We start from the raw sequence: 15,197 nt of genomic DNA on the forward strand, positions 1-15,197 counted from the left end.
AATTTAAAAATGCATTTGTTCTGGTCATGAGATTTCTACAGCAATAACTTAATTTGTTAAGTAGTCACTAGCAGAGAGTTCTATAATCTTTACGTGTAGAGAACCTCAGTGAAAAAAGAAGCAGGACTCTCTCTGTTAAAATGCAGTTGATTGACTATAAGGTAATTTTCTTTTTAAACAAAACACCTTATCTCAAAGGGAGTTGTGCTGCTGTTGATTGCTTCCATCTAGCAGTTCATGACCTTCCTTTGAATATGTGGAAAGACACTGGTCAAGAAAGAAGTGACCTTCAGGTGGGAAAGGCCCATGAAGGTGAGCAGTTTGATGGTAGTCTTGAATTCCTTGTGTGTTCTTGATGCCGCTTTATGCATCTCTTTTCTTCTCTGCTGTGCTTTAAACAGTGGTAGGAAGCAAGAAACAAATTTAGAAAAACTTGGTTATGAAAACAAAACACCTCTAAATTTTGAGGAGGCCTCCTGATGTAGGTGTCTTTCCTGAAGCTAGCTTTATGGATACTTACAAACAGTAAGATTTGTAACTGCCTTAGAGCCTTTAAATATCGGATTGTCAACCGTATCAGATATCATTCTGCCTCAAGGTGTAAAAGTAGTCTTTTCACAGAAAGCATTCATTTTAAGACTCAATACAGTGAGCTCTCTTTTCTTTGGCAATCCCATACAATATTTTATGTGATGTAGTAGCCAATTTTGAATTACACTTGCATTTCAGCCAAGTGCTGTCTTGTTTTCCAAGCACAGCTTGAGCATGCACATACACATATGGAGCAAAGGTTTTGCATGTAGAAAAGTCCAGTCTAATAGCAAGAGCAATAACTTGTTACTGATTAAATGGCATTTCAAATATTTTGTATTCATTTAGCTTCTAGACTTCACAAATGCCTTTGTGCTTTTCTGACTGTACCAGATGAGTATTTGTTATATTCTCCTAGAGATCTTGCTGATCGTTGCTAATACAAAAGCTTTTTCATTTCTCCCTTGAAAATTCACGGCCTTTTTAGTATGTTTGTGTGCTACTATTGAAAAAAAAAATTGATGTGCTCTGAATTAATAGCTATAGAATATATCTACAGGATACTAGAATGCACAAGATTTTTACACAAGACTTGTCAAATTGATGTTGAAAGAACAGGGTTAAGAGTTACAAAGACTCCAAATTGAGCAACTATGTAGGCTTGTGTAACTGATGGAAGAGCATCTAACCTTGGTCACATCAAAACCTTGGAAAGTACCTAATCTTGAACAGACAGCATGGAAAATCCTGAGATAAGCTGTAAATTTCTGCTTTGCAGTTTTATGGTTGCTGACTTAGAAATATGTGCACGATTTTGGAATAAAGTCAAGATAAGAGTGTATCCTATAGTAACCTGTTTTGCTGATTAGGGATACCAATTAAACTCGGACACCAGAGTGAAAAGAGCAGGCGTGTTTTACTAGTGATAACCAAGTAATGTAACAGCGTAATACAGAGAACATGCAGTAAGAAAACACAGAATAATGCACTTAAAGCAAACAAATAGGAAAATACAGGGTAATGCATCAAATCATTACTACCTGAGAGAGAGAATAGTGATTAAGAAAGATCCATCACCACTTGCACACGTTACCATCATTCAGACCCGCAGTCGCTGGGCAGCCCCGGTTACAGCGAGGATTTGGAGAGCCTGTCCTGGCAAGTGGGAAATCCTACGCGGTGTGTCCATCTGTAGGTGAGGCTTCCAAAGTCGCTGTGAGTGGGTCCAGCCTTATGTGCTAAAAATCAGCAAGCCAGAATAACTGGGACCTTTGTTTTGAGTGGAAAATATTTGGTTTCATTCTCCTGTTGGATTCCACCCAAAGCCTGGCCAGGGCTCGGGGGGGGGGGGGGGAGGGGGGGAGACCAAGGGAGTTTCTAACAAGGCCAAACACATGGGTTCTCAGGCTGAGAAAGGAAAGTTGGATACATTTTCTCAGCATTTCATCCTCACTACTGATTGTATTCTGTCTAAGCTGCATCTTTCACTAGTGAGCTTACATATTTCACTAATGACTACATGCTAAGTTAGCAGCTTCAGCTTGGGGCCTGTTGTTCAGGCTGCAGTATTTCAATGCTTTAGCACTTTTTACACCAGCATAAGTGGGTTGCTATAACTTAGTACAATACCTACTAGCACAATGGTTATCAGTTATAAAATATACAGGATTCATCTATAGGTCAACTCTGGCTTGGGCCTGTTGTCCAAGCCTTAGCACTTCATAACCTTAGGTAATTATAATACTAAAATACACATCCACTTGTGAATAATGAGCATGCTAATTAGGGGACCTCCCAAAATGTTTTATACATGAGATAAAATGTGTATGTATGGTGAGGGTGGGTGAGAGGTGGATAAGGAAGTTTGAGAATACCAATTAGCTGCATTTTGTTACTATAAAAAAAGGAATGCTTGATGTGTTTGGTGTGCTGGCTGGTGTTAGATGCCTGGCACCCTACTCTGCAGACTAGAAATAAAGACAAATATCTCGACTCAGTGTGTTGATTGGCATTGCACACCAGGTGAAGAACCCAGATTTGGGACAACAACATCAGAAAGTAAGTAGTTGGCACTGCATTTCTGGAGGTGAAGTTGTAAATTGGATTCTACTAACTACTTTTTCAGGCATGCATTTATATTGCTACTGTACCATTCTGAGTAATTCTGGTGCTTACAACTATTGCCTTTAGATCAAGGCTGTCATCTTGCAGTGGTGGAGATGGTTATTATTAGTGAGCAAGTAGTTTTAAAGTCCTGTCTAAAACTAGGTGTTGAATTATTTGCAAGATCTGGGTATGTGATACAGTAAATGTTTGGAGGATGGGGGAAAAGCCTGACCTACTGTATTACAAGTGTGGGAGAATAACCTCAGGCAAAGTAAAATTGAGGAGAGACTAATGTGGTGTCTTGGCATAAAACTATTTGCCTTGGTTATCTTTGCTCTGCATGTTGTTTAAATCAGTTCATGATGTAAAGAAGTACTTTTAATAACTTTGAAGTTGTGGATTTCTGGCTAGATTCTAAACTGTATGTCCTCTAATCTAGACTGTGTCAAATAGAATATAAAATACTGGTAGCTACCAATATCTAATCTGCATTATGTTCCTGAAATTAGTGCCTGTGGAGCTAAACTGATATTAGTGGTAACAGGAAACCTTAAAAGTGTATAGGAGACTTGATCTAGACAGAGCTTGAATTAAAATTAACCCTGTATTTTGTGGCTGTGTATGAAAAAAATACTGTGTCTTAAGGGATGTTAAGAGTGGGGCTGTCTCCTTCAGCCACTCTGGCCCAGGATTCCCTTCTGCCTGGCTGCTGGAGCCCAGCCTGGTGTGCTCAGGGATGTGGATGCTGCTTTCCCATTGGCAGGTTCAACCAGTAGCAAAGCTGAGCAGGTAGCCCAGAGACAGACAGACATGTGACATTGACACAGCTGGTTACACAGATTGCCACAGAGAAGATGCTGCCATCAACAGCACCTACATATAGGACTCATGTAAAACATAAGCATAGACAGCCAAGTCCCCTTCCTCCTCTTCGGCTGGTAGAGATAGGAGTTCACTAGTGAAAGCACACACACATTTGTGGATCCCTCAAGTACTGGCACAGCTCCTCTGGTACTCCTGCCTGAATCCTGGACCCTCTTAACCACTTCACAGGTCCCCTACTCGCCAGCTAGTCCAACTGGTTGGTTGGTTGCTCTCTAGCAAGCACACAGCACTCACACACTCTTCCCATAGGCACTCAACATTTGCAAGTCCCCTGGGCATAACAGTGTGGACCCTTGCTGGCTTAAGACCCCAGCCCAGACCCAAGGTCCCCCACCAGCTAGTCCAGCTTGAAGTTTGCTAGTAAATACATATACACACCAGGTTTGGGGAAGATGAACATTTGCCTTCTGCCCCCTGCCCCAGCAGTTGGCATCAGGTATGTGGGCTGTGACCTGTTGTACTGTTCCAGCCGCTGGCACTGAGCCCCTCGCTCTCCTTGCAGCAGTTCCCCCCAGTGACTCGCGGAAACACGACTCCACAACCTATAAGGTTATAAAGTAGGTATGTTTATTCAGCGCTGAGACGCACGGGGGATCGCTCCACCACAAACGTGCGCATCTCTCGTGGCACCTTGTCTTGGCTTTATGCTACAAAGCATCACATATTTATAATACGCCTATACATATGCATGACCTATCCCCGCTTCGTATTATAATGAGCCTGAAAGTCTTTTTCATATGTTCCACCCCGGTCTCCTCCTAGTCGCGCCTGCGCAGTGTGTCCCGGTGGTCGTGGGCTGGGGTCGCCGAGATGAAGTAGCTCCTCTTCCTCACTGTTGAACTTTTTACCTCCGTTCCTTGCGCAGTCTCTGTAGCCTCCTGGACTCGGGCCGGACCATAGGGTTGGTTTTGACCAGTTTTTAGGGCTGTCTTCCTATTCCATCAGGAAGCGTTCCCTCACAGCTTCCATTAATCAAGGTTTCTATATTGTTCTGCTCTCTGACCCATCAACTATGATCTATTATCCTATTCAATCTTAGTTATCTTTTAACTAATGGGCCTCTAGCCCCTAGCCTGATCTCTAAGTCTTCCATCTTTATCTCTAAACTAAGTTATACCTTCATTTCTTGAGTGCCTAATTTCTATATCCTATTTTAATTTCCTAGCTCCTCATCTCACCAGGAGCTGGGTTTTGAGACACACACACACACACACACTCACTCACTCACTCACTATTTCTGCCCCAGTGGCTGGAGGCAGAGACCCCCACTTACTCCAGTAGCTGGCACTGAGACCCTGTTTGCTCCAGTAGCTGACACCACAGGCCGTGGGGTGACTACACCCCTGGTCTGACTCCAGTAGTTGGCACCACATTTCACTCACTCACACACAGGTCTTACCAGTAGTTGGCACTTGGTCCTTGCAGCACACATGCACATGGGATAGAGAGTGAGATTACACAGAGAGACAGTTAAGAAGATAGGACAGACTGTAGTGATCAAGTGCAGGGCTCAGCCAGACAAGCATACCGACTGTCCCCATTTTAGATACAACTAGCTGCTTTTATAACCTTTTCTGTCTACCCCCCTTCTTTGTTCCTTTCTGTTTCTCCTTCCTCTGCACATTCCCTCATCATCTGGTATAGTTCCATTGACACCCCCACCCCCGCCTCCAAAATCCTGGACCCTCAGGTTTGCATCCTTATTGGTTACAAAGTCCCAGCTTTGTCTGAAGCTTCTTGATAGCCCATTAGTGTGACTGACCAGGTTTGTTTCTGATTATTGTCTTTGTTAATGCTAATTTGTCAGGTTTTATGTCTCTGTGTTTGTCCCCCTCCCTTCCCTTATCCTCCCAACTGAAAAAAATGAACTTTCTTGCATTCCACACATACTTACCAATTAGTGTGAATGACTATGTTCTCATCACAACCTTCCTTATCATGTGTTGATCTGTGTGTTCTTGTTTATGGCTCCTCTGGCCAGATACCCTTAAAAGAAAAGAGCAGACACTATCCTTCACCATAGCGTTATACTATGTTCTAGTGTTGTAATTTGAGATAGTTTGGATTGGTATAGATTTTTCCAGTGTGTATTAATGAGCATATAAATGTCATGTAAGTACGTACTGGCTGTCGTGGTTTAAGCCCAACCAGCAACTAAGTGCTTGATCACTCTTCCCCCCATGGTGGGATGGGGAGGAGAATCGAAAGAAAAGGGTAAAACCTTGTTGGTTGAGATAAGGACAGTTTAATAGGACAACACAAGGAGAGAATAAATAATAATAACAATAATACTAATAAAAGAATGTATGAATTGAGTGAGGCACAATGCAATTGCTCACCACCTGGAACCCAATGCTCAGCCTGTTCCTGAGCCGTGATCCCTCCTCCCCCTGGCCAGCTCCCTCAGTTATATACTGGGCATGGAGTTATATGGTATTGAATATCCTGGTCAGCTGTCCTGGCTATGCCCCCTCCCAGCTTCTTGTGAAAATTAACTCTATCCTAGCCAAACCCAGGACGTTATCCACCCCTTATTCTATATGATCTACATCATGCCCAGATCCTACATTTTCCCTGTCTTTGGGGGGTGTGTGTGTGTGTGTATATATATATATATATACACACACAGAGATATCATTCCCTTAGTCTATGGGCCATCCTTCTAACGTGTTCATTGAGTTCATCTAATCCATGATTTTGGGGCTCCATCTGTTGTAACAGTCTTTCAGGGTAGGAGAGATGGTGTAGGGTGTTAGATTGTTGCATGCTGCATCCAGAGCTCGTGGCTAGTGTATTTGGTGTGGCCAATGGTCTGCAGGTTGAAGACGTCAATCTTGAGGAGGTTGCTGGGTGCCAGTTGCTGAAGCCAGTTCAAGTTCTGTGATAGACAGTAAACTGTTTGTTCATCAAATTCCATTGAAGATACTGGGAGCTCGTGACATGTTATTCCATAAACTATGTTGGCCTAAGCTTAATCTTAACTATTACACTGTGTAACGACTAACTGACTGTAAGTACTTATCTAAGTTGAAATGCTGAAGCAAGGACTCCTACTAGGCAAAAGACTGAAAAGAGGGAGAAAGGGAAGAAGGACAAAGGGGAGAAAGACAAAGGGAAGAAGAAGAAAAAAAAAAAAAAAAAAAAAAAAGGGGTAGTGTCTATATTCTGTAAGATATAAACAAAGACTTTGTGAGCCACTCTCAGGAAAGTAGGAAATACGAGAAGCTGGTGACGTGAGGAAGACCCGGATGGAGCGACCCCCTAGCTGCAAAGTGCGCAGACGCAGGATACACCTCTCAGAGAGACCCGATACCGGAAGGCGGAGGATATAAAAAAGACGGACCCTCGGGAAGTGGGTGCGCGCCGTTGGTGGAGCAGGGACTCCCCGGCCGCCCAGCGCTGTTTTGCTTATTGCCGCTTGCTAAAATAAATAATTGAAATTTAATTTGTCCTAACTTGCATCATTTTGGCAAGATAGTCTATAACAAGTTCCATCACTGCTGCATTTTGCTCGGTTTCATCAAAGTCCATCCTTCAGTGATTTGGGTAATTCTTACTGTAATACCATTGATATGGCATATAGCAACTGTAGTAGTGATGACATAGAGTGGCAGGGTTATTTAGCAATTAACATAATACAGTTTAATTCACTGGCTATTCTCACCCAAAATCAAATCCCCTTGAGGTACACATCAAACTTCCCCAACCTTCGGTATCACCTACCAAGTGAACCCAGGTCCTTGAGCAAAAGCAATCCTGTGGATGAGTTTGCCTTTGCTCAAGGCAGGGCTAACCCAAACTGTCTTCCCTACCATATTCTTCATGTGCATTACGGGGACTTTATCCCCTTCTACAGTATGTGGAAGTTTTGATTGGGCAGGGTCAGCTCAATTGGTAGATCCCATAGTGTTGACTAACCAGGTGGTTTTTGCCAAATGCGTGCCCTGATGTTTGAAAGTTCCACCCCCCCATTGCTCTCAGTGTAGTTTTTAGCAGTCCATTATATCGTTTGATTTTCCCAGAGGCTGGTGCATGATAGGGGATGTGATATATCCACTCAATGCCATATTCTTTGGCCCAGGTGTCTATGAGGTGGTTTCAGAAATGAGTCCCATTATCTGACTCAATTCTTTCTGGGGTGCCATGTTGCCATAAGACTTGTTTTTCAAGGCCCAGGATACTGTTCTGGGTGGTGGCATGGGATATGTTTCCAGTCACCTGTTGGTTGCTTCCACCATTGTAAGCACATGGTGCTTGCCTTGGCAGGTTTGTGGGAGCGTGATATAATCAATTCTCCAGGCCTCCCCATGTTTATATTTCAGCCATCGTCCTCCATAACAGAGAGGCTTTAACTGCTTGGCTTGCTTGACTGAAGCATGTTTCACATTCATGGATAAACTGTGCAATACTGTCCATGGTCAAGTCTAACCCTCAATCATGAGCCCATCTATATGTTGCATCTCTTCCCTGGTGGCCTGAGGAGTCATGGGCCCAGCGAGCCATAAATAATTCACCCTTATGTTGCCAGTACAAATCCACCTGAGCCACTTCAATCTTAGCAGCTTGATCCACCTGCTGGTTGTTTTGATGTGGCCCAACTCTGCAGACGTGGAAGTCCCGGACACAACTTAGACGACCAATGTGATCAAGTTGATGCCACATTATTAAAGGCTACACAGCAATTTATACACTATCACAAGCTTCACGCGCCGCTATCTTATTGCTAATAGGCTAAAGCTACTTGTTCATGCACCCTTCTGCCCTCTATGATTGGTCCCAGTGTGGTGTCCACGCGCTGCTCTCCCCCCAGGTAGACCCCCTGTTTTCAACAGTCCAACTTCTTTATCTTTTGCCCAGGAATGTAGTTTCTCAGGCCATCTCGGCCTTGCTTATGTCCTTGAACACAGCTGCAGCCTGTTGTTACAGTGAGGCCCCTCGGTCTGGATCGCTCACATGTCCGTTGTTCTCCAGCGATGCCACAGTCAATCCCCCTTTTTGTTTTTGAGCGTTCCAGATCCCCCTTTGTTCCTGTGTTAAAAACATTGCACCGACAGTCCTCTGCAGGGCCCTTTGCAGAAGGCCTATAAGGCAAGGCAACATTAAGAGCACAGTCACTACAATCAAAAGGACTACTCCGACAGTTTTGATTAACGTTATCAACCAACCAGATAATCCCCAACCTTTAAACATCCTTGTCAGCCAGTCCAAGCCATCATCTTCTGTTAAGCGTTTGACTCCATCCTTCAATTGCTGAATGCTTTTAAAAACAGATTCTGAATGATCGGATAGATTCATACAACACATTCCTCCAAATTCAGCACAACCATGTCCTTGCGCTAGAAGCAACAAATCAATCGCAGCTCTATTCTGTAACGTAGCATGTCTGACACTATCAGCATCAGTTAAAAGACCACTTAAAGCTAAAGGAGTAGCCTTAGTTTGTTTGCTAAGCCAAAACTGCAGTGGGTTCGGCCATGTATCCACAGGTATTTCTACCAAGCACGTAGAGAACGGATTTTCAGGGCTTGCGGTGGTACTTGGTTGTGAGACCACCCATCCTTCACCCTGAGGCAGGTTCCAATACAGGCCGAACACACCGAGCAGGAACCCAGCGAGAGCCGGCATCTGTGAAAACACAAACATAACCCTTGCTCCAAGTTAATATCTCATTCGGTTTCCATTTCATCTTTCTTAACTTCCTTTTTCCAGGGTCGCACCCATCGACTCGGAACCCATCTAGTGCCGGTATCGGTAATAACGCAGGCATAGCCTCGACCCGTCATTGTTAGTTCCACAGGTCCTTTCCACTCTCCCATAGCAACATCTTTGTACTGCGCAAAAGCACCATCTCCACACCGGCTTATACCGGATTTCAGACCCATACTATGTATTACTACTGGTGGTTCCTCCCTATCACCTGTGAGCCGTAAGTAATTTAACACATACACCGCTTTTGCAAGTGGTTCTGCAGCAGCCAAGACCTCTCCCCCTTTTTGTTTTTGCCAAAGCGCTTTTAAAGTTTTGATGCGCTCTCTCCACTATGGCGTGCCCCGTGGGGGAATGTGGTATACCTGGGATGTGACGTGTACCCCAGAGTTGGCAAAAAAGGAGCAAATTTTTGAGAGGTAGAGGCTGGTCCATTATCAGTTTCACGGGTCAATTGAACTAATTCCCCATATTCCCTGGCACATTCCGCCCTACCGCGGCGGTAACTTCTCACAGTTCAGTACTTTTCCACAGTTCAGTGTTGCAGCTGTCCATTGTTTTTCCCTGCCACCTTGGCATAGCTCAGCAGCCTCTTATCTATCTTCCAAGGCCTGTTCTTCATCAAAGCCTAGCTATTGCTTAGAGGCTGTGTAAGGCTGACAGGCCAATGCCTCCCACATCTCCCCTTTCTTTGTTTTGCAGCTGCACCTGCAGGACTTATTTCAAGGCTTTATCAATTAAGGGTTAGGCAAACTTCAAAAAGCACAGCGTACTTAAAACAGTTTCACAGAATGCTAGAAACAATACAGCAGTTACAGTTGCTAGTTAAAAAGAGTAGACTAATTTCAGTACCCATAATTAGGAGATATGACTAAATACTACAAAAATAAACACTAAGGAAAATACGGAATAGCACACTTACTTAATGGGGTACTAACATTCAGATCCGCAATTGCTGGGGAACCCTGGATGCAGCGAGAATTTAGAGTGCCCTTCCTCGCAAACCGGAAATCCTACGCGATGCGTCCATCCGTAGGTGAGGCATCCAACATCGCTGCAAGCAGGTCCAGCCTCATACATCTAATTCAGCAGGCCAAAATAACTGGCAATTTTCTTTGAGCGGAAGCATCTGATTTCATCCTCCCCTTGGGTTCCACCCAGAGCCTGGCCACCACTCAAGGGGGAAAACCAAGGGAGTTTCTAATAAGGTTAAACACTTGAGTCCTTAATTCTTAATATTGCTAAACAAAGGAAGTTGAATACACACATTCTTATAGCATTTCATCCTTATTAATAACTACATTTTGTCTAAGCTACATCTTTCACTAGTGACTAGTAAGCCTATATATTTCATCAAGGAGTTGCAATTACTGTCAGCATTTTCTCTTAAAAGAGTTGGCAACTGTAGTGTGATTAAGGACAGAGACAGTGTATTTGGTCCTATTGCAGCAGCAAGCATTACCCATACATTCTGCTTAAATGATCAGTCGAAGAGACCGCAAACTGTCGGCACAGGGGCACCCACAGCCCCCACAGCCGGCTCCTGAGTGTCCACCAAAAGCTGCCTCTCACGCCTCAGGTGTGGTCGCACACACCTTGCCGGTAACCACCGGGGACTGTGACCTGTGGAGACACAAGCATAACCTCTTCCCCAGGTTATTAAAGGATCTGGTCCTTCCCAGTTACCACTTTCCAGGTTTTTTGCTGACACTTGAGCCTTGCCCTGGACTTCTTGTTGATCTGGTATCTGTGACGAGAAGTGACGCAATATTGGTGGCACCTATTTTAACAATCCAAATGCAGCAAAGGGAGTGACATCAGATTGCCATAATTCTGAGGAGGTGAGTCCCTGAGGGTTGACACCACTAACCGTTGAAGAGAGAGAGTCCTTCTGGTATTCAGGGCAAGTTGCGATGATGTCTTTAGCCTGAGGCCTTGATAAAGAAAACTGGTTTTGTATTGCCCTGGTGTTTTGGTGGAAAAATGCATGTGAAAGCCGTGCTTGCTGTGTTTCTGAGATGGCATTAACTGCATAGTGGAGATCTTGTTTCGCTTTCTCTGAAAGTACTCTGGGTGATGTCAGTGAAGGATCTCTTCACAAAATATAAAGCAAGCTATGCAGATCATCATTAGTTAGGCCCAACAATGGCCGTATCCAATTTATGGCTCCCAACAGTTTCTGTAAATCATTTAAAGTCTTAACATCAGTTTTAAGTTTAACCTGTTGCGGGACAATGGTCTGTTCACAAATTCTCCACCCCAGGTACTGCCACGGTGATGATCTCTGTACCTTTTCAGGTGCTATTTGTCACCCCATTTGAGATACTGAGTCTTTGGTTAAAGCAAGAGCCTTTTCCATGATCTCCTGTGTCTCTGCTGCTATAAGGATGTCATCCATATAATGATATATAACAGCCTGGGGGACCTGCATTCTAACAGGGCTCAAAGCCTTTGCAACAAACCACTGACACATCGAGGGACTATTTTTCATGCCTTGTGGCAAAACAACCCAGTGGTACCATCTTGCAGGTTCACTAATATTAATACTGGGAACAGAGAAGGCAAATTTAGGTGCATCATCCGGATGCAAGGGAACAGTAAAAAACCAGTCCTTTAGATCAATTATTGCAAGATGCCAGTTTCGGGGAATCATTGTTGGGGAGGGCATTCCTGGCTGTAACGTACCCATATCTTCAAAACTTTTCCATTGGCAAGGGCCACTGACCCACCCACACAGGTGATTCTGTTTTCCAGGTTAGTTTCAGGGTGGGTTTAGGGGTGGGTTGTGCTGCAGTGGCCCTTAAGACAAATTTGATCTGATTTGAGTTCCCCATCGAGCCATACAGTCACGACCCCATGATGCACTAGGGGTTTCCAATATAAATGGAGGAATATTTGCTACCCAGTTTTCTGGGCCCCTTACATGAATGAGATCTTTGCTGAAAAGCACTCGAGTTACCCGAGCTAACAGCCAACCCACTCACAGATATTACAGTCACATCCGCACCAGTATGTAAAATGCCTGTCAGTTCAACAGATTCTTCTGCTTTAGTGAGGGCACATTTTATCAGAGGTCGACTTTGTTTCACTGTCTGAGCTCAAAATACTTGAGGAGTATGTGCTGATCCAAATCCTGAGTCACCCCGCCTTCTTGGCATACTGTTAGGGGGGAGCTGCAGTAAAATAAACAAGCTGAGTAATTTTTGATCCTTTTGTTACTGAACATGGGGGTACATGGGTCCAGGCCATAATTCTGATTTCCCATTCATAATGGGAATGTATGACCTCTGGTAAAACAAACAACCCCTGTAAGGTTGTAGATGATCTTCTGACAATATCCCCCTCAGATAGATGGTACAAGGGTGCACTCTCCCCACAGAGTATGCACCTAGATTCAAGACAACAATTAACACAGTAAAACGAACAACCGCATTCAAGACAACAACTAACACAGAATTACTGCCTCCCGGTAGAGGAGATATTTCACCTATGACACTTCAAACACTGAGCCCGAACAAACAGGCAGCACCAGTGACCCAGCGGGCACTAAGGTGCTCAGTCAGAGAACTCCACACTCCGCAGCTGCTGCTGGGCTGCGTCTCACCCCCGCAGAACAATCAGACAAAGAGGCCTCTTACACTTATTACTCACACAACATAAAATGACAAACACTACAAACATCAAAACAGCGTTAAGAATATATAAAGCCATTGCTTGTTGATTATGTGGTGTTGGCAGACAAGGGGCGCTGCATCCCAGTGTCAGCAGCTTCTGTAAAAACTGCCGCTTTTGGCGGGGGGGGGGCGGGGGGGGGGCCGAGAGTGCGGTGCCGGGCTCGGCCGCAGGCGGGTAAGAGACTTAAGACTTTCTTAGTTTTCTCATTAGCATTATCATAAGCAAGCATATCAAGGAATTTAACTTTCATTTCATCATTTCAGTCAGGATTACCATCAATAGCAGCATGTAGTCTGTCAATAAATTTAGGATAGGGCTCCGTGGGCCCCTGTCTTACTCCTGTAAATGCTGGCGCCGCTTTTTCATCGTGTACAGCTAAAATCGTTTTTAGGGCTAATTCTTGGGTTAAGCGTAACACTTCCAGTTGAAACCCTGCTTGCCAGTCTGGGCTAGCAAAAGGGCCTGCGCCCATCAGCATTTGAGCTTGCACCCCATACAGAGGATTGGGAACGCCATTGGTCCCAGCTCCTTAAACTGCCCCTCAATTATCGCATCCCGAGTAACTCCCCGCCATCGATGTGCTGGATTACCATTACCACCCGCGCCTCCCAGTGCCCCCCCTCCCATTTGAGCCGACGATGGCAGCGGCCCGATTGCCACCGTTTCCCTCTGAGCACCCCCCCCCGTGTCGGGAAAAAAGGGGTTAAAAGGAAGAGGGGGCGGCGGCGGTGCCGTAGGAATAGGCTGAGCCGCTTCCTTCATTCGGATTTCAAGTTGCTCTAGTTTTCTCGTTAGGTCTCGCAAGTGTGGATCTTGTAAACCATAACGAGATTGTTCCTGCACCGACCGGGGTGTCGGGGGCGAGGACGGGGGCAGGGCTGGGTCGGCGCCTTCCTCTGGCGAGGCGGCGGCGGCGGGAGCGGGGCGGGGCGGGGCGCTCCGGGGATTGATCTTTTGGGCTTGAGAGGGGGGATTCAAGCGGTGGTAAACCTGTTGATTTTTGCTCTTGCCTTCCCTGCCGCACGGGTGCTGCGCGTGCAGCGTCCCCGTCCCTCCTTTTAGGAGCCGCCTTGGGGAACAGGGATCCCGCGAACGTCCCAGCAGTGGCGGAATCCTGAGCGCCAGCGCGTTCGGCCTCTGCTGACCAGGCAGCGAAAGCGGAGGCGGGGGTCTGCCGTTCCGCTTTCAGTTCTGTCAGAGTGTCTAGGACCAATCTCCACACAGTGGAGAGTTTCCCACTGTCTTTAGAACCTGAACTAATGCCGTCCCACAGTGCCGCGCCGATCTTTTCCCAAGTAGCAGGTTCAAAGGCTGCGGTCTCTGAGGGGATTAGTCCGTGCTGCCGAGCCCACAACAGCACCCTCCTCAGGTTCCCCTCATCATAAGATAATCCTCTCTCAGAGAGTATATGTTGGAGGAGCTTAACCACTGCCGCTTCTTCTTTACCCAGCGCGGACCCCATCTCCTCCCCAGCCGCTCACCTGATCAGGGCGAGATTCCCGACGATTGCGCGCGCGTCTTCCCAGGCGCCGGGGCAGCGCCTGCTACGGCTGATACTGCCCCCTCTGGGCCGTCTTCTCTTGCTCGGGAGGGCACCGACGGGAGGGTCCCGATTCCCCAGGGTTTAAGTCTCACGTATTTTCGATGAGGCTCTTTCAGGTCCCTGTCCGGGCTCCAGTTGCCGACACGGAAGTTCCGGACACAACTTAGACGACCAATGTGATCAAGTTGATGCCACTTTATTAAAGGCTACACAGCAATTTATACTCTATCACAAGCTTCACACGCTGCTATCTTATTGCTAATAGGCTAAAGCTACTTGTTCACGCGCCCTTCTGCCCTCTATGATTGGTCCCGGTGTGGTGTCCATGCGCTGCTCTCCCCCCAGGTAGACCCCCTGTTTTTGACATTCCAACATCTTTATCTCCTGGGCAGGAATGTAGTTTCTCGGGCCGTTTCAGCCTTGTTTATGTCCTTGAAGACAGCTGCAGCCTGTTGTTACAGTGAGGCCCCTTGGTCTGGATCGCTCACAACCTGTTCGTTGTTCTCCAGCAATTCCACACAGCTCTCGGGTACGTGGGCATCTATGTGATGTACTTTTACAACCAGGTTCTGTAGCTGGGCAGCAATATCTTGCCATAATTCAGCAGCCCAGATGGGTTTGCCTCTGCGCTGCCAGTTGCTGTTTCCATTGCTGTAACCACCCCTACAGGGCATTTGCCACCATCCATGAGTCAGTATAGAGATAGAGCACTGGCCACTTTTCTCTGTCAGCTATGTCTAAAGCTAGTTGG

At 45.8% G+C, this 15,197-nt stretch overlaps 1 protein-coding gene across 4 annotated transcripts in view; it reads left to right on the forward strand.

The window, feature by feature from the left end:
• The window catches only part of LOC141917661 (transmembrane protein 161B-like), a 106,210-nt gene that overhangs the window by 2,555 nt on the left and 88,458 nt on the right, over positions 1-15,197 (forward strand). The window contains exon 2 of one of the 4 annotated variants that reach the window (XM_074811032.1): positions 199-312. The exons of the other annotated variants lie outside the window; for them this stretch is intronic. Coding sequence (XP_074667133.1) covers positions 307-312 — 6 coding nt within the window. The 5' untranslated portion in view covers positions 199-306. The remainder of the gene's footprint in view (positions 1-198; positions 313-15,197) is intronic. 4 annotated transcript variants of the gene reach the window in all.

The sequence above is a fragment of the Strix aluco genome, chromosome W (genome assembly GCF_031877795.1).
Source record: "Strix aluco isolate bStrAlu1 chromosome W, bStrAlu1.hap1, whole genome shotgun sequence".
Lineage (NCBI taxonomy): Eukaryota > Metazoa > Chordata > Aves > Strigiformes > Strigidae > Strix > Strix aluco.